The 25,654-nt window shown below is 42.1% G+C and overlaps 1 protein-coding gene across 1 annotated transcript in view; it reads right to left on the bottom strand.

The window, feature by feature from the left end:
• Positions 1–25,654, bottom strand: part of MMRN1 (multimerin 1) — a 64,225-nt gene that overhangs the window by 18,328 nt on the left and 20,243 nt on the right. Inside the window, exons 2-3 of the mRNA XM_072117753.1 lie at positions 12,235–12,354; positions 10,815–10,915 (exon numbers count right to left, since the gene is read on the bottom strand). Of these exons, the coding sequence (XP_071973854.1) occupies positions 10,815–10,915; positions 12,235–12,354 (221 nt within the window). The remainder of the gene's footprint in view (positions 1–10,814; positions 10,916–12,234; positions 12,355–25,654) is intronic.

Here is a 25,654-nt window from a genome sequence, read left to right as displayed (position 1 = left end):
TAGTTAGCCACATAGGGTTTTTCTTGTTCCTTTTATGCTTTTTCCCATAAGGTATGTGTTTCTCACAGGACTTTTTCAGAATATATGAGAAAAAGTCCCATTTTTGGGGAGGGCTTTTGTCTTTGAGAGCATTATCCCAGTCTATGCCTTTAAGGTCTTCCCTTAGTTGATGAAAATTTGCCCTCCTGAAGTTTAGAGTATTGGTTGCCCCTTCACTAACGTGCTTAGTAAAGCGTAATACAAAATCAATGATATTATGATCACTATTCCCCAGGTTCCCCCCAACCTGTAGTTTTGATACCCTATCAGGTCTGTTGGTAAGGATAAGGTCCAGCAGTGCCCCCCCTCTTGTTGGCTCCAGGACTATTTGCGACAGGTAATTGTCTTTTGTTGTTGACAAGAACCTGCTACCTTTGAAGGACCTGCAGGTTTCTGCCCCCCAGTCAATATCTGGGTAATTGAAGTCCCCCATGATAAGTACTTCACCATGCTTTGAAGCCGCATCCATTTCACTTATCAGCATTTCCTCTGCTGCCTCCATTATATTTGGAGCCTTATAACAAACCCCTAGTAATATTTTATTATTCTTTTTCCCTCCTCTTATCTCCACCCATAGGGACTCCACATTTGCGTTAATGTCATCTCGCAAGACGGGCTTGAGGCAAGAATTCACATATAAACAAACCCCTCCCCCTTTTTTATTTATACGATCCTTTCTAAAAAGACTATAACCATCTATAGTAACAGCCCAGTCATAGCTACTGTCCAGCTATGTCTCGCTGATACCCACTATATCATATTTCTGTTCCAACATCAAGAGTTCCAGTTCCTCCATTTTGTTTGTGAGGCTTCTGGCATTTGTGTACATACACTTTATATGGTTTTCCCTGTCCGTATTCCTTTTGTCCTTATTCCCCAATCTCATTCCAGCCCCCCTTCCTCCCCCATGGACTATGACTCTTCCCAGCTCTCTATGTACACCGTCTATTTGCCCTGCACAAGTGTAGTTGCCCTCCCCCCAGGTCTCTAGTTTAAACACTCCTCCAACCTTCTAGCCATTTTTTCCCCTAAAACAGGGGCCCCCTCCCCATTGAGGTGCAGCCCATCCCTACTGTAGAGCCTGTAGCCGACAGAAAAGTCAGCCCAGTTCTCCATGAACCCAAACCCCTCCTTCCTACACCAACTTTTGAGCCACTTATTTACCTCCTTGATATCCCGCTGCCTTTCTGGTGTGGCACGTGGTACAGGCAGTATTTCGGAGAAAATTACCTTTAAGGTCCTTGCCCTGAGCTTATGGCCTAAATCTCTGAAATCATTTTTAAGGACCTTCCACCTACCTGTTACTTTGTCATTAGTGCCAACGTGGACCATGACCGCTGGTTCCTCACCAGCCCCTCCCAGTAATCCGTCTACCCGATCCGCAACATGCCGAACCCGAGCACCCGGCAAACAACACACTGTTCGGTATGCACGGTCTTTGTGACAGATTGCCCTGTGTGTTCCCCTAATAATGGAATCTCCCACTACCAGCACCTGTCTGACCTTGCCTGTGCTCCCATTACCCTTCTTACTGGAGCAGACAGTCCCCTGGTTACTAGCGGCCACGTCTTTCTGCAGCATTGCTACCCCAGAGCTGATATCCCCCTCATCCGCCAGCCTGGCAAACTTATTGGAGTGCACCAGATCAGGACTAGACTCTCTACAACTCTTCCCTCTACCCTGCCTTCTACATGTTACCCAACTAGCTGCCCCCTCATTCTGCACCTCCATACTTCCCTCCCCACAACCATCTTCCCCAGAGAGTTTGTGCTCCAGGAGCAGCAAACTTCGTTCCATATTATCAATTGCCCGCAGCCTTGAAACTTGCTCATTTAGATCCAGAATCTGGGCTTCCAGATGAGCAATTTTCACACACCCCACACAGCAGTATTCCCCCTCGAACGGCTGTTCAAGGAAAGCATATATGGCACAGGATGTACACCGTGTAGCAATGCCACTTATGGAGTCCATTATTCTAATGGGGATTACAATAGAAATATGCACAGAAAGAAGATAAAAGTTTGCCAGTATATTTTGTGGATTACACAGCAGGGTGGCAACAAAGTTAACAAGTTTGATGTGGAAGCCATGAAAACAACCCAAAATTCTGCCTGACACAGCTCGTTTGATAAGGGGACCATGTATGGAGGCAATGAACTAGTAGTAGATTAAAGGTGCTGCAGTTAAAACTATGTTAGTTGGATCTTGGGATGGAGCTGGCGCTCCGCTGCCAGGCGAGCTTTCGCCAATCCAAGCCCCTGTCTCTCAGCTACTCCCCAAACAGCACTTCTAAGAACCTTTTGTATAAGATCAAGTGTAGTAGTGTTCTTATAAGTTTGGGTTATGGCGTGTGAGGGGAATGTAAACAGATGCGCAAGAAGCGCTGAAATAATATCAGTAAATGATAAAAGTTTGCCAGTATATTTTGTGGATTACACAGCAGGGTGGCGACAAAGTTAACAAGTTTGATGTGGAAGCCATGAAAACAACCCAAAATTCTGCCTGACACAGCTTGTTTGATAAGGGGACCATGTATGGAGGAAGCTATATGGACGACTTTTGGAGGCAGCTATGGCGATGACGTGTGGAGGTAGCAATGGAGACAACGTGTGGAGGCAGCTAAAAAGACGACGTGTGGAGGCGGCTTTAAGACAATTTAATTTGGATAGTGCCTGTATGTAGCAGTCCAAAAAAGTTTTCAAACCAGAGGAGCAGGTAGGTGGTCCTCCAGAAAAATTAAATAGATTGAGTGCCTGTATGTGGCAGTCCAAAAAAGTTTTCAAACCAGAGGAGCAGGTAGGTGGTCCTCCAGAAAAATGTAATAGATTGAGTGCCTGTATGTGGCAGTCCAAAAAAGTTTTCAAACCAGAGGAGCAGGTAGGTGGTCCTCCAGAAAAATTAAATAGATTGAGTGCCTGTATGTTGCACTCCCAAAAATTGTTTAAAACAGAGGACCAGGTAGGTGGCCCTCCAGAAAAATTAAATACATAGAGTACTATAGCTAGAGCCAGTTGGCCCTGGCAAAAAATAGCCAGTTTCTTCTGCTTTAGTGTACAAAGAGGAGGAGAAGGAGGACAATGAGGAGGAGGAGTGCATACATTATTCAGGTTGAGCTTCTTTCACCTGGTGGAAGCCTGTCAGCGCTGTCAGTCGACAGGCGTGTACGCTTATTGGTGATGATGCCACCAGCTGCACTGAAAACCCGCTCGGACAACACGCTAGCAGCAGGGCAGGCAAGAACCTCCAAGGCGTACAGCGCCAGTTCGTGCCACATGTCCAGCTTTGAAACCCAGTAGTTGTAGGGAGCTGTGTGATCATTTAGGACGATGGTATGGTCAGCTACGTACTCCCTCACCATTTTTCTGTAAAGATCAGCCCTACTCTGCCGAGACTGGGGACAGGTGACAGTGTCTTGCTGGCAGGGGCGCACCTGCCATGAGGCGAGTTGAGCATCTCGCCTCAGGCGGCAAACCTCCTGCGCGACGAGGGGGCGGCACCGTGCCCCCACTCCCTGCCGGCTGGCATCGAGTTCCCCGCCGGCGCAGGCACCGTGCATCCAACCCCCGCCTGCATCGAACTCCCACCCGCCGAACGGGACTGTTACAGCCCTCCGTGTGGCACCATGCTCCCCGCCGGCACCGTGCTTCCGGTCCACCAGCACTCCAGAGCTCTGTCCAGCACCTGGTTCCGGCCACCGGCCGACACTCCCGCCCTCCGCATGCCTCAGCTCACTTCCGCTCCCCCCACCCCGCCGCTCTCCGCTCCAAAAGTTGTCGGCGCCTCCCCCTCCCCCTCCTGCCCCCGCGTTCCCAGCTCTCCCCCCTCAACCCTCGCTCCCAACTCCGAACACTGAAACGCCGACATCCTCCCACCCCCACCCCCCAACTCCGACCCCGGCGCTCGGCTCCGACCCCGGCCCTCGGCTCCCGGCTCTGACCCCCCCCCTTCCTCCAGGCCGCCCGACAAACCCGTCCGCGGCCTGCCTCAACGATTATGGTAAGTGTGAAGCTACTATATATTTAGATGCATCTATGTATTTATGTATATTCTGTACAGTGAATGTGTGTGTATGTATACTGTATGACTGTATATAAGTGTGTGTACACTGTGTGAGTGTGGGTATATGCATGCTATATGAGTGTATATGCTGTATATATGTGTATCTGCTGTATGAGTGTGTATACTGTATATATATATATATATATATATATTTAATATACAATACACACAGCGTGTCGCCATATACCATATTATACATACAGCATGCCTCCATTTAGTATATAATACACACGGCCTCCATATAGGATATTTTACATGGCGGGACACTGTATGTATTATATGGTATATGGCGGCACGCTGTATGTATTATATGGTATATGGCGGCACGCTGTATGTATTATATGGTATATGGCGGCACACTGTATGTAATAAATGGTATATGGTGGCATGCTGTATGTATTATATGGTATTTGGCGGCAGGCTGTATGTAATATATGGTATATGGCGGCACGCTGTATGTATTATATGGTATATGGCGGCACACTGTATGTATTATATGGTATATGGCGGCACGCTGTATATATTATATGGTATATGGCAGCACGCTGTATGTATTATATGGTATATGGGAGCACACTGTATGTATTATATGGTATATGGCGGCACGCTGTATATATTATATGGTATATGGCAGCACGCTGTATGTATTATATGGTATATGGCGCCACGCTGTATGTATTATATGGTATATGGCGGCAGGCTGTATGTATTATATGGGTATATGGCGGCAGGCTGTATGTAATATATGGTATATGGCGCCACGCTGTATGTATTATACGGTATATGGCGGCACACTGTATGTAATATATGGTATATGGCGGCACATTGTATGTATTATATGGTATATGGCGGCACACTGTATGTATTATATGGTATATGGCGGCACGCTGTAATATTACATGGTATATGGCGGCACACTGTATGTATTATATGGTATATGGCGGCACACTGTATGTATTATATGGTATATGGCGGCACGCTGTATGTATTATATGGTATATGGCGGCACGCTGTATGTATTATATGGTATATGGCGGCACACTGTATGTAATATATGGTATATGGCGGCACACTGTATGTATTATATGGTATATGGCGGCACACTGTATGTATTATATGGTATATGGCGGCACGCTGTATGTATTATATGGTATATGGCGGCACGCTGTATGTATTATATGGTATATGGCGGCACACTGTATGTAATATATGGTATATGGTGGCATGCTGTATGTATTATATGGTATAAGGCGCCACGCTGTATGTATTATATGGTATATGGCGGCAGGCTGTATGTAATATATGGTATATGGCGGCACACTGTATGTATTATATGGTATATGGCGGCACACTGTATGTATTATATGGTATATGGCGGCACGCTGTATGTATTATATGGTATATGGCAGCACGCTGTATGTATTATATGGTATATGGCGCCACGCTGTATGTATTATATGGTATATGGCGGCAGGCTGTATGTAATATATGGTATATGGCGGCACACTGTATGTATTATATGGTATATGGCGGCACACTGTATGTATTATATGGTATATGGCGGCACGCTGTATATATTATATGGTATATGGCAGCACGCTGTATGTATTATATGGTATATGGCGCCACGCTGTATGTATTATATGGTATATGGCGGCAGGCTGTATGTATTATATGGGTATATGGCGGCAGGCTGTATGTAATATATGGTATATGGCGCCACGCTGTATGTATTATATGGTATATGGCGGCACGCTGTATGTAATATATGGTATATGGCGGCACACTGTATGTATTATATGGTATATGGCGGCACACTGTATGTATTATATGGTATATGGCGGCACACTGTATGTATTATATGGTATATAGCAGTGATGGCAAACCTTTTAGAGGCCGAGTGCCCAAACTATAACAAAGACCCACTTATTTATCGCAAAGTGCCAACACAGAAATTTAATTTGTGATTTATACTCCCTTCTCTGTCACAGTTTTCATTCATATCAGCACCTGAGGACACCAATAAAGCAGAAAATAGTCCCAGGTAGAGCTGTCACTTTAAAATAGCTCTGGGCACAGCAAGTCCTGGGCTGTCTGGGACTGCAGGAAGATACCTGGAGTCATCTCTGGTGATGGCCTGAGTGCCCACAGAAAGGGCTCTGAGTGCCACCTCTGGCACCAGTGCCATAGGTTAGCCATCACTGGTATATAGCGTCACGCTGTAATATTACATGGTATATGGCAGCACACTGTATGTATTATATGGTATATGGCGACACACTGTATGTATTATATGGTATATGGCGGCACGCTGTATGTATTATATGGTATATGGCGGCACGCTGTATGTATTATATGGTATATGGCGGCACACTGTATGTAATATATGGTATATGGCGGCACACTGTATGTATTATATGGTATATGGCGGCACACTGTATGTATTATATGGTATATGGCGGCACGCTGTATGTATTATATGGTATTTGGCGGCACGCTGTATGTATTATATGGTATATGGCGGCACGCTGTATGTATTATATGGTATATGGCGGCACGCTGTATGTATTATATGATATATGGCATATAGCGTCAGGCTGTATGTATTATATGGTATATGGCGGCACACTGGACCTATTATATATTACATGGGGAGCGCCGGATGTATTTTATAATATATGGTGGCATGATGGATTGAATTTGATATTATATGGCGGATTGTTGTATGTATTTTGTTCTTTGTGGTAGCTCGCTGTGATTATTATATAGTACACGGTGGGATGCTCTATGTATTTTGCATTGCTTTATTTTCAAATTAAACCAATGTGATTGTGTCTGGTCTTGAAACTCCTTGATATATTACATATATGGGGGGGGGGCGTCTTTTTATAGCTCGCCTCAGGCAGCAGAAAGGCTAGGTTCACCCCTGCTTGCTGGGGTGACATAAAACTGGCAAAGGCCTTGTAAAGCGTACCCCTGCCAGTGCTGGACAAGCTGCCTGCTCGCCTACTCTCCCTCGCTACTTGTCCCGCAGAAGTACACCCTCTGCCGCTAGCGCTGTCAGAAGGGAAATACTGTTTCAGCTTGTGCACCAGGGCCTGCTGGTATTCATGCATTCTCACACTCCTTTCCTCTCCAGGGATGAGAGTGGAAAGATTTTGCTTGTACCGTGGGTCCAGGAGAGTGAATACCCAGTAATCGGTGCTGGAATAAATTCTTTGAACGCGAGGGTCACAGGATAGGCAGCCTAGCATGAAATCTGCCACATGCGCCAGAATTCACTCCCCTCACTGGCCTGATGTCCATTTCCTCCTCCTCCAACTCCTCCAACTCCTCTTCTTCTGCCCATACACGCTGAACAGTGAAGGACTGAACAATGGTCCTCTCTTCTGTCTCGCCAACATTCTCCTCCTCTTCCTCCTCATCCTCCTCCACCTCCTCCGATATGCGCTGAGAAACAGACCTGAGGGTGCTTTGGCTATCAACAAGGGAATCTTCTTCCCCCGTCTCTTGTGACGAGCGCAAAGCTTCCGACTTCATGCTGACCAGAGAGTTTTTCAACAGACAAAGCATCGGGAAGGTGAGGCTGATGATGGCGGCATCGCCACTGACCATCTGTGTTGACTCCTCAAAGTTACTCAGCACCTGACAGATATCAGACATCCACGTCCACTCCTCATTGTAGACTTGAGGAAGCTGACTGACCTGACTACCAGTTCTGGTGGAAGTTGACATCTGGCAGTCTAAAATTGCTCTGCGCTGCTGGTAAACTCTGGATAACATGGTTAATGTTGAATTCCACCTCGTGGGCACGTCGCACAACAGTCGGTGAGCGGGAAGTTGGAGGCAGAGCTGCGCTGCCCTGAGAGTGGCAGCATCTGTGCTGGACTTCCTGAAATGCGCACCTTCGTCTGAAAATCAGACAGATTGGGGTATGTCTTGAGGAAACGCTGAACTATCAGATTTAACACATGGCACATGTGTCAGTCTGACGAGTTGCAGAGCCGCCACCAGGTTACGGCCGTTGTCACACACAAGCATGCCTGGCTTCAGGTTCAGCGGTGTGAGCCACAGATCAGTCTGCTCTGTGATGCCCTGTAATAGCTCTTGGGCGGTGTGCCTTTTATCGCCTAGGCTCAGCAACGGGCTTGGTGCCATTGAGTGGGGTGTTTAGCATTCATATGCCTGCGCATACTGGTGGTAGTAAAGCTAGTAGTGGTGGAACCCCTGCTGATCCTGGTTTGGCACAGGTTGCACAACACAGTCTGTCGGTCATCTGGTGTTTCTTTAAAGAACCTCCAGACTTCTGAAAATCTAGCCCTCGCCATGGGAGCATGACTACGTGAAACATTTGGCGCTGATGCACCAGCTCTGGCCCTGCCTCTCCGTCTGGCCCCACCACTGCCTCTTCCAACCTGTTCTGGTATAGGACTTGCCTCCATCTCAGAAGCACTGTCACCCGGCCTATCAACCCAGCTTGGGTCTGTCACCTCATCATCCTCCGATCCCTCAGTCTGCTCCCCCCTCGGACTTCCTGCTCTGACAACAACTTCGCCACTGTCTGACAACCGTGTCTCCTCATCGTCCGACACCTCTTTACACACTTCTTCCACTACGTCAATAATGTCATCATCACCCACAGACTGCAACCGGTGGAAAACCTCGGCATCGGAAAAGAGCTCAGCAGCAAGTGGTTTGTGACTGTGGGAAGGGTCCAGAAAAGAGTTCCTCAGAGTATGCCGGTTCAAATGCTGGGAGGGGCACACTGGGGGAAGGAGGCTGAGGTGGAGGAGCTGGAGGAGTGCTGATTTCGGTGACATGGGTGGACTGCGTTGAAGACTGACTGGTGGACAAATGGCTAGAAGCATTGTCTGCAATCCACGACATCACCCCTTCGCACTGTTCTGGCCTCAACAGTGCTCTACCACGAGTCCCAGTAACTTGAGACATGATAAACCTAGGGAGGTTAGCTCTGCGGCGTTCCCCTGCTCCCTCATCAGCAGGTGGTGTCTCACCCCGCCCAGGACCACGGCCTCTGACCCCTGCAGTAGTTGGACGCCCTCGTCCACGCCCTCGTCCTCTACCCCTAGCCCTCGGGTTAAACTTTTTCAAAATTAAAGTGTAAGCTGTAAATTTTTTGTTTGTTTGTTTTTTTGTGTTTTTTTTTTTTTTTAAACAAAACGATGCTATCCTATTGCTATGGCTAGTTTCTAACCTACACTGACAGCACACAACTGGATTTTGTGCTGTGCCTGATGACTTTGAGTTATAAAAATAAATAAACTTAAAAAAAAATAAATCAGCAGACTGTGCCTAATTCAAATCAAACCCCTAATAAATTGTCCCAATTCGGTGTGTTTGAGGTGGATATGTGTGTCACTAAGAGCTAAACACAACGGTCGCAAGTCTCCCTGCAAATTCCTCACAATATGGTACTAGCTGCACTACTAGTGGCAGCAAGCCCAGCCACAATCAAACCAAATAAAAGTAAAATATAACGCTATTGTAGGCCTAAGTAAGCCGTTGGGGTTCTCCTATGGCTATTTTCTAGCCTACACTGAAAGCACACTGCTTTGCCAGATTACTTTGAGTTATAAAAAGAAATAAAGGTAAAAAAAATAAATCAGCAGACTGTGCCTAATTCAAATCAAACCCCCTAATAAATTGTCCCACTTCGGTGTTTGAGGTGGATATGTGTGTCACTAAGAGCTAAACACAATGGTAGCAAGTCTCCCTGCAAATTCCTCACAATATGGTACTAGCTGCGCTACTAGTGCCAGCAAGCCCAGCCACAAGCAAACCAAAAAAAAGTAAAATATAACGCTATTGTAGGCCTAAATAAGCCGTTGGGGTTCTCCTATGGCTATTTTCTAGCCTACACTGAAAGCACACTGCTTTGCCAGATTACCTTGAGTTATAAAAAGAAATAAACGTAAAAAAAAATAAATCAGCAGACTGTGCATAATTCAAATCAAACCCTTAATAAATTGTCCCACTTTGGTGTTTAAGGTGGATATGTGTGTCACTAAGAGCTAAACACAACGGTCGCAAGTCTCCCTGCAAATTCCTCACAATATGGTACTAGCTGCACTACTAGTGGCAGCAAGCCCAGCCACAAGCAAACCAAAAAAAAGTAAATATATAACGTTATTGTAGCCCTAAGAAGGGCTGTTGGGTTCTTGTAGAATCACTCCTGCCTAACACTATTCTAATAGAACACCCTAACGCTTTCCCTGACCAGCAGCAGCTCTCTCCCTAACGGCATCCAGACAGAGAATGATCCGAGCAGCGCGGGCAGGGGCTAGTCTATTCCAGGGTCACCTGATCAGGCTAGCCAACCACTGCTATCGATGTGTAAGGGTACCACGTCATGCTGGGTGGAGTGCAGAGTCTCCTGGCTTGTGATTGGCTCTGTTTCTGCCCGCCAAAAATCACAACGTCTTTTTTTCAGCCATGCTAAGCATAATAATACTAATAATTCTTTATTTATATAGCGTCTACAGATTACGTAGCGCTGCCTAGAGCTTGCCTAATCAGTCTCGGGCTCATAATCTAATCAACCTACCAGTATGTTTGGGAGTGTGGGAGGAAACTGGAGGACCCGGAGGAAACCCACATAAACACAGAGAGAACATACAAACTCTTTGCAGATGTTGACCATGCAACTATGTAAGTATAAGTAGGAAAAAAAATGATGAAATATAGTAAAACCAAACCTGTTACTTTGCATTGTTCTCCACTGTAACCAGGGCAGCATTTCCATTCCAATGATGTCACTATTTTATGTTTCAGTCTATAGACGGGCTGTAAGATCACCCTGTAAGATATTGAACTCAGGTGAAATTGCTATCAATAATACATTATTACCTAACATTGTGCAAAGAAGCAGCTGAGGCCCATTTCACACCACCTTCCCCTATATAATGTTTAGGAAGCACCCATTACTCTTACATGGACAAAATATATCACAGTATATAATTTAAGCATTTGTTTTTGTGCTACATGACAAGGATGTCATTGAAGTATTTGATAGTGTGGTACCATTGTGGGTTTAGAATCTTTTTTTTAATAATAATTGGCAAACTTTGTGTAAAGGCACAAGGATATCCATCTAGCACTCAAGTTATTGAAAACTAGCTTTCCAATATGAATAAAATATCTATTCTAATATTGGATTTAAAAAGTACTATTTTATGCACATGCACATGACCAATTTTTCTGGCCAGGTGCTATCCATACCACAACATTTTTTCATGGCTAGCACATGGCTCCATTGTTTTTAATGGTAAATATGGTTGCCCATTTCACCTTTTTTTCCAACAGAACAGTAATTTTGCGCTCATCTTTCAATGGAAAGGGGTTATGAGTGCTTACTCACCCTCTATTCTCCACTCGGGCGTTTCTACTACGTCTGGATTACGGCCCCAGTGAGCACATAGACGTATGCTGGTAGCCATAAACTAAAAATAGTGCTGGATGGAATTTCTTCCTCCTGATTGTCACTAATTGCTACAGCTCATCTATTGCCGTTGTAGTAATTAAAAAAATCTTAAACTTTCAGTGCTAATGTGTAGAGACCCACATTTCCCTCAGATATATGATATGATGTGTATGTAAATAATATCATATGCTTCTGTGTATATGTACAATTAAAAAATAAATAAAAATGATTAAAAAAACTGTACAGTTGTACAGTAACTTCACGAAGGAAAGAGTTAATTCCTATTAAGCTTATATCAAATTACCCTGGGCGAATTTTATTATTGCATTTTCATTAATGGCTAAAATGTGAAGTTGAGTTATTTGTTCAGTGCTTCAATATATGCTGCACAGGCAGAGACATGGCTATTGGGGATCTGATGTGTTCATTACTCTGAATCTCTGCCAATGTGCTTGTGGGAAAACTGTCCCCAAAGTCTTTGAATAAATATCTGCAAAAGTTCTGTATCCATAACCGGCGCTTACTTTACCTGTCATGAGTAATTATTCATATAACATAATCATTTCCTCCTTAGAGCAGGGATTTAAGCATCTTTTTGATTTAACTACATTTATCTTACAGTATAATACAAAGTCAATCTAGACAAAGGAAATCCACACAATATTCTTGTATCCTTCTAAATAGTGAGCACATACCTTGCAGAACAGGCCCCCATATTCCAGGCACAAGGATTTGTTCCCCTAGACAGATATGTTTCTGTGTTTTCCATGACAACAGTGGGCGACAGTCGTGTATGAACATAGGCGCACCAGTTTCTGTTGCACAAAAAACAGAAAAAATGGTATGAAATGTCCATCATTTATATGCATGCATTTTGCTTTACTTGTCTAATTTATTTTAATTTACTGCAAATGAGCGCCCCACAGCGATCCTCCACTAACCATTGAACACACTGACCAACCCGCTGGGGACCAGCAAGTCAACTATTGTTTATAAAATCATACTGGGGATATTTATCAGGACCTCTGCGCACCGCCAGTGGCGCAGAGGCCCTGAAATAATCGCAAATGCTAGCTTATTGCTTATTTGCCCCGATCCGCCACCTTCACGCCAGTGGGGCGTGAAGGGGCGTGAAGTGGCGTGAAGGGGGGGGGGGGGCGCGGCCGGCCTAGCGGAGCGAGTGGCCGAACGGGAGTGGGCCAGCGTGGGCATTACTGTTGACGGCGACTTTTCATACGCTGGCTGCGTTTTTGTCTGCGCAGTGCCTGGCGTAGGATAAACGCTTCGCAGCCTCCGCCCCCATACAGAAGCCTCTTGATGTACCGGGCTGCGAATTTGCAGCGGCGGGGCTATCATACGCTGGCGCACGAGCTCCAGCGTATGATAAATATCCACCACTGTGTTAATTGAAATGTTAGTAATTTTGCAAACAAACCTAATTTACAAACTTTAAATTGCTGAAAAACAAAAACAATCAAGAAAACAATTTAACCCCTTAAGGACGCAGGTTTTTTTTTGCTAATTTCTCGCTCTCCACCTTCAAAAATCCATAACACCTCTACTTTATTCTTTGATCTCAATGATCAAATGATCTCAAATTTATACAGATTTAATTGCGTTTTAAGACATTTTCAAAAATTAAACGAATATCTACAAAAAATTTTTTTTTGCCGTCTTCTGACGCTAATAACGTTATCATACTTTGGTGTACAGAGCAGTGTTAGGTGTCATTTTTTGCTAAACGAGCCAACGTTTTCATTTCTACCATTTTAAGGTCTGTGTGAAATTTTTATCACTGTTTATTCCATTTTTTATGTGATGTAAAATGGTGTAAAAGTCACGTTTTGGACTTTTGGGCACCATTTCCCATTATGGAGGTCACCGTCGGCAGTAACGATTTTTATATTTTGATAGATCGGGCATTTTGGGACGCGGCGATACCTGATGTGTTTGTGATTTTTAGTGTTCATTATGTTTTATATCAGTTCCAGGGAAAGGGGAGTGATTTGAATTTTGGGGGGTCTGACGAAGACCGAGACTATTATGGCAACTAATCGCCGCCCCCCGATGACGTTCAGGTGAGCGACGATCTCGAGAAAGATGGCGGCAAGCACCGACCGCTATTATTAGCGATGGGTCTTTGCTGCAATATGCAACAAACCCCACCTGTGTGTGGACAGTGCTCAGCCCATGAGCCCTCTTCATACATCCCCCGCACCTCTGCGCCATAGAGGTACGGCGCAGAGCGTTAAGGGGTTAAATAGTTTAACACTTATAAATATCTTCTTCAAATTCAACCCAAAATGAAATCTATTTCATCCTACATTTAAAAGTTTTATTTTCAACAGATATATGGTACACTTTATTAGCAAAAACAAAAAATAAATTGTGAAATCAACATCTATAAAACACTATATGCTATGTAGCGACAATGTGTTTTGAATTGGTAACAAAGAAAAAGCAATATATTCTTTTCTTTGACACCTAGAGAAATGAAATTGAAAACAATTTAGCCTTACGGAAATCTAAGTTTGAAAGTCATTTTCTTCAAGTGAGTGATTTCTAATAGGAATATACCCCAAGGCTTTGTCAAATTAATTCCATTAAAACTGTTAAATTATTCAGGAGGGCATCATCAGATCTCCTGGTATAATGATTTCATTCTAATTTGGTGTAGTTTCTTATCTCTGGGTAGACAGTATCATTACATTCATTATTAACAAATCATGTTTCTGGCACATTTGAGATCAATGGGAATGCAGGCAGTTCTTTGTCTTCAATGTACCTACCATAAAAAACTAAATTATTAGCCCTGTTGAAGCCTTCAGATATTTTCTTTATCTTAAAATAGAAGTTAACAGGCAATATTGTTTTATCTTTCAGGCTTCCAGTGTCACACTGAAGTTTAGTTTCAAAAATTCTAATAAACTTTTTAGGCCAGTAATTGACCAACAATCCAATTACTACATGGTAGCACAGAGATAGGAATGCATTACTATAATACCATATTGAAGCTAGATCCTTTAATATGATTGTTTGAAATTAACTAGCTTTAATTAAGGTTTGATTAATCCGTGGTTAAATAGAGTACTGGCACATGAAGAACTGCATATACTGATAAGAGACTTCATGTTAAAAGGGGTGATATTGATAAGAGAGGGTGTGACAGGAGATTCTGCTTTGAGCAGGGAATTATATTGTATGTTATTTACTAAGATGGCGCAAAAGAGAAACTTGGTCTTAGTGCATGTGGCTTAAACAAGCAGCTTATGACGCATGTTCCTTGCTTATCACATCTTGTAGCTTGGCCACCTCTTGGGTGGGGTAACCATTGTGGCAGAGCGTCTAAGCTGATAAACTGCATAAACAAGTTAAGTAAGGAGTTAATAATACTGTAAAAGCAAGTGGCTACCAAGCCATGTTGGGAGCTTGTGAGCCATAGACCGGGGACACCTTGCTGTGGACAGTGATTTGTGAGTCTAAAGTACATAGGACTCAGAGGCTACCGAATCATGTTCCTAACATCACTGTGCCATATGAACTTGTCAGCCATGGAGCTCCTCAGCTACCGTCTATTGTGTTCAGCTATATATATGTTCACTAAGGGAGTTGGCATTCCATTAACTACTCTAGAGAGCAGAAGGTAGTCATGTAATAACATAAGTAAGAAAAAAAGTATACAATACACCTTAATCAGCATAGTCTAGAAGACTAGATACTTGGCTACAATGGGTCACATACACCTGGGATTGGAGTAAATCTGGGAAAGTCCCTTGTTGAGAAGGACCTGGGGGTATTAGTAGATCATAAATTGAATAACAGCATGCAATGTCAATCAGCTGCCTCTAAAGCCAGTAGGATCTTGTCATGTATCAAAAGTGGTATGGACTCTCGGGATAAGGATGTAATATACCACTGTACAAGGCATTGGTTTGGCCTCACCTTGAATATGCTGTCCAGTTCTAGGCACCGGTCCATAAAAAGGATGCCCTGGAGATGGAGAGAGTTCAACATAGAGCCACAAAAATGATAAGGGGTATGGAGGGTCTTAGTTATGAGGAAAGATTAAAACAACTAGATTTATTTAGTCTGGAAAAGAGACGACTACGAGGGGACATGATTAATTTATATAAATATATGAATGGTCCATACAAAAAATATGGTGGTAAGTTGTTTCAGCTTAAATCAAATCAAAAGACGAGAAGGCACTGTCCCTGTTTGGAGAAATCAAGGTTTAATCACCGGAGACGACAGGGCTTTTTTACTATGAGAACTGTCAATCTGTGGAATAGCCTGCCTCAGGCTCTGGTGACAGCAGAGAGCTTCAAGAAGGGTCTAGATGTCTTTTTACACCTAAATAACATTGATGGCTGTGTTATATAGAAATTTTTCCCCTAAACCCCTCCTCACCGAACCCTTCCCTTTCGTGGTTGAACTTGATGGACAAGTGTCTTTTTTCAACCGTATAAACTATGAAACTATGAAACATGAAGGAGAATCTGTCAGCGTAGTGGTCACATGACTTTATAAACTAAATATATGGTCCACATTTACTAAGGTCCTTGCGCCAGCTTTCTGATGGACTTTGCATGTTCTGTTCAGTGCAAACTGCTTGCTCATGTATTTGAGAAGTGTTGCATGCAACCCTTTTGTGTCACGGCTGCACTATTCTTCATGCAACGCAAATTTCTGCACTGAATTGGGTATTCTGGTGCTCAGTCGGACCGTGCACCACACGAAAAAAAGTGGTTCTCTCTGTCGGAACTGTGCAAAGGACACCAGATTCATGCAGAATGGGTGCCACAAATCATGAACCTGGCGCACCCTGTACACTTCACTTGAAAACTGCACCTAGTGCAGTTTGCACTGTTTTTAGTAAATTTGGGCCAATATGTGGCCGGAATACAAAGAAATCTCATGCTGATATAGATGTATCAAGTATATTTAAAGAACACCTGTCACCTATAAAAATGGCACTGGGAGCTGCTCACTAAAGTAAGCAGCTCCTAGTGCTAAAACAGACACGGCAGTGTTACACTGCCAGCGTTATCAGAAACCTTCGATAATGCTAGCAGACCCTGTCATGCTGTACACTAGAAATGCCTCTTCCCTGGACTTCCCCGCCCACTCCATTGGCCAGGGGTGACTGCCGCGCATCATGTGACAGTCACCATTCCTAGCTCCGCCCCTTCATGAATACCTTAGACCGTTTCCAGCCCAGTCTGATGTTTCTAGTGTACAACACAGCGGTGTCTGCTAGCGTTATCAGAGGTTTCCGATAATGCTAGCAGTGTAGCACTGCTGAGACTGTTGTAGCACTAGGTGCCTTCAACTCTCTATGCAGCACTATACCAATACTAACCATAATATGGCCTCTCTTTTTAATTTAGCAGCACTCAAATGTTGACTCCACCCAATGGGGCTCAACGGTTAGTTCTAATGTTAGCTACGTCCCCGATGCCCTAAGTTAAAACATTGCTTTCACTATGTTTAGCAATCATAAATAGTAAATTAATCCAATTAATTTAATTAATTGTCCATCTCTATCTGATGTAGTTAGCTGAACGATTACATGCAGGATGGATGAAATCATTGATGGGGCTGTTATTTAACTAATAATGCAGCCAACCACTGGGCTCACCGGTGACCTCTTAAAGAGAACCCGTCATGCAAAATAACCCCCCTAAACTAAATATATTTTCATAAACTGCCATTAGAGAGCATATCCCTTTATTGTCCCTCTACATGCCTGTAAACCTAAGCAATGAGGTCCTAAAGTTGTATGCAAATGACCTGTGAAATGTACAATGAAGCATTAGCATATTCAAGCTGTCCACTCTATTCATGAGTGGGAGGCACAGCCACACCCCCAGCACATGACTGACAGCCTGTGTAATGATGTGAGGCTGTATAATGATGTGCTTCCTGGTGCTGGTGGCCACAGCCCCTGCAGCCTGTGTGTGCATGTGTGTGTTTAGGAGAGATACAACAGCTCCAGGCAGCCATGTTACAGCAGAACATGTCAGGTACATGTGTAGCTGATGTCTGTGTCTCTCACCTGTGTATTAGGAGGATGCAGCATGTCAGCAGATGCAGCACACACACTAGCCATGCTTTACTATACATTACACACAGACATGAGCAGGGGGAGGAGAAGGGAGGGGTAACAGGGGTGACATCACTGCCTCTGACCGTGTGACCAGCCTAATTTACATAATAAAGAATACATGATTTTACAATGATTAATGTATGAAATAACTAGATAAAGGCTGGGATGGGATCCTTGTGAGCTGCTCCAACAGGTAGAGGTGACAGGACAAGTGACACAGACCTGATGACAGGTGTCCTTTAATGTATGACATTTATGACATTTCCTCACTGAGGCCAGTAATAGGCTGCAGCAGTGATCTTCTCTTAAATGGCATGTTGAAAAAAAATGGCATGTGAAAACACAGGAATGGGAGATGCAGCAACTGGAAACATATCATGACTCCGGTATGTTTAATCTACGAAACTGGACAAATGAGGATTTAACAGAGCTCTTGACCACACCCATAGTGCACTGAAATAACCATTTGTAAAAAAAAACTGTTCTATTTTAAGAACATTGATTATCTATAATGGGAACCTATCATGTCATCAGGAAGGTAATTTGGACATGATAACAGGTTCCAATATCCTCTGGCATATTGATTTAAAAAATGCCTTTGTCCTGCATCTGAATAATTACACTGATTTAATTGTTTCTTTAACATTACCTGGCTCCCTGCCAACAGTTTAATAAACATGTTAATAAACATATGATTGATAATCTGTGTGTAGTGTTAAAATCTTTACTTTATGCTATATAGAGTCCCAGCCACAAGTTCACACTGCAGTTTAAGTGTAACCCCTAGTTATCTCATAAAAATATATACAAATCTGAAAGACAGTCTTATAGGAGTAATTAAAGTTCACACATAACTTGCATTGTGAATCAGTTGGACATGTGACTTGCCCAGGGGCTAGACTATACAAAGTAGCAACTCAATTCAGCAAAATGAAAGTGCTGTAATACACCACAATGACTTCATGCATTGTTACTAATTAGCAGGTGGCATAAAAAATCCTCTGGTAAACACACAGATAATCAGCATATGCCCAATGCTGTTTAACCCAACCTTGAGTATTCTCATACACCATAATACCCACCTCTGTGGCCCCCACACTGTAAGATGACCCCCCTTAGTGCCCCCACATAATATAAAGCTTACTGTCCTGGGGGAATCCCCAAAACTGTATAATGTGAACCCCAGATATAATACCCTTAATTTGATGCCCTCACTAAGCTAGTCTTGTAAGTTATCCTCCTCCCTTTAATTTAAAATGCTCTCACGTTCTGTACCTCCTCACATTGTGCCCCCCTCTCAAATTATGGCCTCGCCTTTCAGGTTGTGGAACTCTACTCCTCCTTTCCTAGATTTTATATATTCTATATAAGAAAGGTTACTCACCTTTTCTTGTCCCTGGTAGCAATCCTGCATTCTGCGTTCAAACCCAGGAGATACCTCCCGCCACCTGGGGCAAATTCTGAAATCAGGGCCTGTCCAACCAGATCACAGACGATTGGTAGGTATGAACATTTCATTGGCTCACATGGCTTCTAGGGCTTAAGTTTAATGCCAGAACTATCAAGCAGGTTACCGACTTAATGGAAGCAAGCTTGTACTGAAAATAATTAGCATTAGCTACGTTTTATGGATATGCAAATAAGTGTCTGAAAGTATTTCTCAAGGAAAGACTGAGCTATAGTGTTAACCATGGTCTATAGATGAGCTGAATCAGCAAGTTCTTTCTATAATCAAAATACAAACCAATTAAACATTACATATGGAAAATTGAGTTTCTGCTGAATGCTTTATTTTACAGATGTTTTTAACATTGATGACACCCAAGCTCAGCATGTGAGTGCTGCAGATAAAAAAATAAAACAAGCACTACAAAAACAGCGGACTTCATCCGTCTTCTCATTAACATTATGTTGCAGTGTTGTTATGCACAGCATTACAACAAGATGCAAGGGGAAAACAGGTTTTAAAGATATTGGCCATAACAATGTACCATCTGTCTGTATATGAATGGTAGCATGAAAAATAGCGTATCAGCTGCTATGGGTTCACATATATTTTAATAACATTATTTGTGTATTAAGCATCTATGGTCATGGCCAATGCTTTCCAAAAGTTGTCATAAAGCATCTTTATTGTTTTAAAGAAGATATACATAGATTTAGTGCAGTACACAAAGAAGTAGAAGCAACGGGGGCACTACCGCAACTTCCTATAGGCCAGCAGTTAATGTGTATATTCAGAGATGGTATAAAATGAATGAATGTCCGTGAGGGTGGTGCTCAACATAAAGAGTGCAGGTATCATAAAATTGTACAAAATAGGTATTCGCGGCACTCAACCGTTGGAAGTATTCTTTATTACGGTTTCACATAAAATCAGTCCGACATGATACAGCCAAAGTAGGGCAGAGGTAGGAGCAGGGGGTCAAACAAGGCGACAGCCGTTTCGCGCCATATGGCGCTTTCTCTAGCCTGTGGAGTGTGGCGCCTCACCTGATTCTTAATGCAGCCGGTGAGACGTCACTCCCAGCAACCTAGACGCTGTAGTGCATAACGGAAGTAAATTGACCGAACGATGCACTAGAGCGCTGTGCGGACAGGAAAACACATACAGTATAAAAGACATGTAGCAGGATAATTTGGACAATAAACGTGGCTCCGTTTCTCATGAATGGTATACTATTATACATATACAGAAGACATTGTAAAAAGACTATTAGCAGTAAAAGAGAGATATGAGGAGTAGAATGGAAGAGTAAATTGTAGGTAAGCAATGCAAACAAATAAGGTAGCAAGGGGACAATGGAACTATAAAAAACCCCCCATGTCATTTTTATCATTCAATCCCAGGGGGCCCATGGCATTAGTTTTTAAAATCCATCTTGCCTCTTTTCTCAGTAGTTCCAGTAGTACTGGAACATGTTTGATGCCACCGAAACGGAGGACGCAGGTGTCCTTATTGACATAGATTTAGTGTTTCATTTTTTCACAGCATAGTACAATGTGTGTAAATGAAGAGTCATGAGGTTTTCTTCACTTTCTATCAGTTCCCACTGACCAGATAGAGGCACTATGTGCAAGTTTCATTTCTCCAAGATTTTTCGTGTGTACTACGGGATAGTGGGCCCTTCAGATGCTAGAACTTCCAACTCAGTTACAAAATTATTCTTCAAGAAGCAGTACAGGCTGTCCTCAAATTTGGCACGCCCAAGTTACAGACAACTCATAGTTATAGACAGATCTTACTCCACTTTAGCCTCAGGCTTCCATTATCAAATTCAAGACTGATAGATGTCTGCAAGTAAGCTTTATCGTAAACCTTTGTTCAAACCCAACATTTTCAAAATCCTATTGTAACAAAGGAGGAAATAAAATCAACATCAATATAAACTTTTCCTGTTTTAGGTAAATTAAGATTACCAAAATTATTTATATTTGCCAAATGCCAGAGATAGAATTTTTAAGGCATTCTTATGGCTTTCTGCAAAGTAAAAAGTTTACATACAGTAAGATTACGCCTTTAAATAATTTGGGATGGATCATATGAAGATGTTGCCTTTGGAAGCTTTGGATTCTATTTGCATCATAACTGCATTTGTTACTCTCTCACTACTCAAGTGCAGTGTGAATAGCTGCAGGTGTTTCAAAATGTTGCACCCTCTGCCACCTAACTGTTAACAGTTAGGTTTGTTAGGTCTTCTAATGTGGCCGGCTTATTATGTGTCAACAGTGTCCAACCACAGGCCTTTATGTTGGGGAAACACACCAGAGATTCCATCAGCAACTTGAACTTGCACTGATCTGATATTAAAAATGAAAGGAAAGATCTCTGAGTAGCTGCACATTTCTCCAGAGAAGACTAAACTATGGAAGATTTGCAGATTGCTATTTTAATGGGACATATTAAGACACAAAGGGAAAGGAAAGAATGGGAGTATAAATTAATGAGGAGATTCAACACCTTACAAAGTGGTCTTAACATTCATGCCAGCTTCATGACCTCCTACCTCTGACCTGCAGGCCACAAACAGATGCCTCACAGGTTTTTAGTGTGTTTATTTCTGTCCTGTCGTAAATACGATGTCTCTGTATTTATCAATCTGTTGTTTTAAAGGGTTTTTTTAATCCTTTGATGATCACTGCCTAGTGTGTATAAAATGCTGTGGATTTTCTGTTTCATACATAACATCATGTCCGATGAAGTCTTCTCAAAAGCTCACCATCAAATATACTCAGTTAGCCTCAAAAAGGTATTGCCTGATTTCTTCACTTTTCTTCTGCACTCCATTGCTAACATGGTACAAATCTACATTACTAGCAACTTGAAGATTTGCATGCATTCGGGCCACAGATCTGTATAAAAAATCTACAGAGTAACTATTGTTGAGCATTCTATATGAAGAATTCATACCCGCTGGCCTCTGCACCTAAAAACTCACAGCTGGTTTCTGCAGTGGAATCACAGTAAGTCCATTACATGTATCTCTGGCCTTACAGTACAATTATTTTTAAAGTCACACGTTATTTCTTATATTATGATCATAATTTTGTATAGAAAGACAAAGTGTTGTTGACCATGGAACCGGTTAAACTGAGTTTCTCTAGTTGATTTTGTGACAATCTCTACATATTGCTATCCACTTGCGTGTGAAGAAAATATGTCTATTATTTTGCTTTTCTAAAACCTTTAAATATCACTATTTTCCAATTTTCTAATTAAGCATAGTCTGAAATACAAAACCTATTGAAAAGGAAAAATATAACAAATATACAACAAATTGCCACTGATTTACTTTCTGCTTATTTTCTTTACATCACAAGTACTACCAAGAAAGTGCATATGGTGTGACAAAAATGAATTTTCTACTTTTTTGCACTAGATGGCAGTGTGTTATCACAGGAACAGAAATGCAGCCCATAGAAGACTTCACATGGCCACAAACAACTAAATTCACCAGTAAGAAATTTCAGTTTAATAAGTAAATTATTAAAAGATAAACATATGATTTTATTGTACTGCCTACAACAATGACATCTTTTTCATGTGTAATTTTGTTTTTGTTTTATTCACATCAAGTAAAACGACTGAAGAAGAATTGCTGGATTTGAGCTCAAAGATTTTTCTAGATTCCTCTACCAATGGTGTTTTACACCCACATATGTCTGTTGAACATTTAATAAGCTAACTGAGGTCTCTGGAGTCTTTGGGTTTTTTTTTTGCTATTTCTCTGAGGCTTGTACAGTCTGATCTGAGGATGAATTTGCATGGAAGGGTACACGCAGAGATATTTATTTTTATTTAATACAATTTTTCTGTTTTGAATGATGGGCTTCAATTTTTTTGAAAATGGCCTTCCATTCATTTAAAAGGTGACAGCCACTGTTTCTATAAGGCCCCTTCCACACTTGCGAGTATGATGTGCTGAACTCGCATCACACTCCCAATACGTGCTGCCTGGATCTCCTGGCCCGAACGCGGCAAACCTGAACTGTCAGCATGTCAGTTCAGTTCTGGTTTGCAACGTTTGGGCCGGGAGATCCAGGCAGCACTCCCTGTGAGTGTGATGCGAGTTCAGCACATCATACTCGCAAGTGTGGAAGGGGCCTAAGATCATTGCTGATACATTCCCTCCTTGTCATTGTGATAACTCAAACATGAATACTAAATATCAGCAAACTGCCAAAACTTCTGCCTTCATAAAGGTTGTCACACCTGCTAATGACCAGTTTTTCAAGAAAAGTTGATTCACTTTTGTCACACTTCTTATTCATTTTGGTCTAGCCTTTGGTAAGTAAATAATTGCTGTGCCATGGATTTATGTACTTAATTTTATTATACCCTTATATGTAAAGCTATTCAAAGATTGCAAGAGCAATAGAGAGGAAGCATAAATATATCCTTTGTTCCTAAAGAGAACAGCCATCAAGAAATTATTTTGACACTGAAAAAATCTAAAGTTGATTATGGCAACCAGAAGAAGTTGCAATGGTGAACATGGTGGGTTCCGTGGAAATTTAAAATGCTAAAAGGTTTTAAACAACTCATGCAAATTAAAGATGATATATTTTAGACAATTCAGCCATATCTACCCTATAATAACGATCTTTTCCATTTTTCACTCCCCACCATCAAGAATCTAGAACTTTTTATTTTTACATGTAAAAAGCTTTGTGATGGCTTGTTTTCTGTGTAACAATTTTCACTTCATAGTGACGGTATTTAATATTCCATAGCGTGTACTGGGAAGTGGTAAAAAAAATTCCAAATGCAGTGAAAATGGTGAAAAACCGCATTTGCGTTGTTTACTTCTGGGCTTGGATTTTTTCGGCTTTCACTGTGCGCCCCAATGACCTGTTTACTATATTCTTTGGGTCAGTGAGATCCTGGGGATAACAAATTTGTATAGATTTTTTTGTATATTTTGTCATTTACAAAAATTAAAATCTCCTGTACAAAAATTTCTTTTTGATTTTGCCATTATGATTTTTACTGTTTATATTTTTCTGTTTTACTATTTTTTATTTGTATGACTTCTAGGGAAAGTGGGGTGTTTTGTATTTTTAGGTTATTTTAACAAACATTTTTTATTTTTACTATTTTTCAGACAATCAGACTACTTTAACCCAAGATTGTTTGATACTGCCGTACTACAGTATGCTAGTATATGGGAATTTTCCTCCTTATGTATTAAAATGTGCAAATCGCATATTGTAATGAATCAGTTTTCTGGAAGACCTGAGGCTGTCATGGCAACCGATCGCCACTCCCCGATGACGTGTCAGGGAGCGACGATCTTCATCAAGATGGCACCCGAGTGCTAACAATATAGCAAAGCAAAGACTGAACTGTTATTGAGGGGGCTCAGCCCGTGAGCCCACTCCATACACCCACACCCGATATGCGCCGTACTATTACAGCACGCATCGTTATGGGGTTAAAGATGCTGTCGAGATGCTAGAACAGTGATGGTGAACCTTTCAGAGACTGAGTGCTTGTATTTATCGCAAAGTGCCAACATGGCTATTTAACCCAATATTACTAACAATACCATTATACAAGGGACATATAATGCAACCACCACCATTACAACAACATAAATATCATTATAAAATATTACCAATAATATTAGTAACCAGGAGCAAATACAGTGGTTAATATTACCCTCATACAGTGATAAACATTACCATCATACAGTGATAAATATTACCACCACAGTGATTAATATTACTGCCGTACAGTGAGGAATATTACAACCATAAAGTGAATAATTTTTCCAGCATACAGTGATATGGGCTGATTTGGAATACTAAACCATAAGTACATGTAGATGGTTTAGTGTCCCAAAGTCACCTTATAGGTCTTCTTAAAGTATTCACAGCTCTAACACTGAACTGCTGCCTATGAAAAACACACACATTACCTATCTGACCTCCTCCCTCGTAATGAGGGACTGCATTCCAAATCGGCACTGGGCACCCCACTGCAGTAAGCTCCCAGCCATTGTGCCTCACTCTCCCCATTTTGCAAAGGACCAGGGGAAAGGAGTAGAAGGGTGGGCACTAACCTGCTACTTCACAACAGCATAACTAGTAAGAACCGAGCAGGTAAGATGCAGCCTATAGTGGGACAGATCACTGGAGCTCTGGGCATGCGGCAGGATTGTTTGGATCGGTCTCCCACCGTGGTGTAGCTCTTGTGGTTTGAAAGTGTGCCACACTATACATTTTGTTTTTATTGTATATAACAGTAACGTGCAGCTACAAAGTAGTATACTTTTACTGGGCAAATGAAGTTGCTAATGGATAATGTATTGAAGTAAAGCCTTGAAATAAAATTGGTACGTTTTGCAAAGCAATTTTTGTGGTCATTATTTGGACACTATTCTTTGGATGCGTTTATTGAGGAGAGCTGGAGAATCTCCTGTCCTAGACCATTTCTACATAATCTAGAAGTTATACAAAAAAGTGACTCCACATACTGTTGTTTGTTTTATGGATGTTATGAT

Source organism: Engystomops pustulosus, chromosome 1, assembly GCF_040894005.1.
Source record: "Engystomops pustulosus chromosome 1, aEngPut4.maternal, whole genome shotgun sequence".
Lineage (NCBI taxonomy): Eukaryota > Metazoa > Chordata > Amphibia > Anura > Leptodactylidae > Engystomops > Engystomops pustulosus.
Note: the sequence above shows the minus strand (reverse complement) of the source record. Positions and strands in the feature narration are given on the sequence as shown.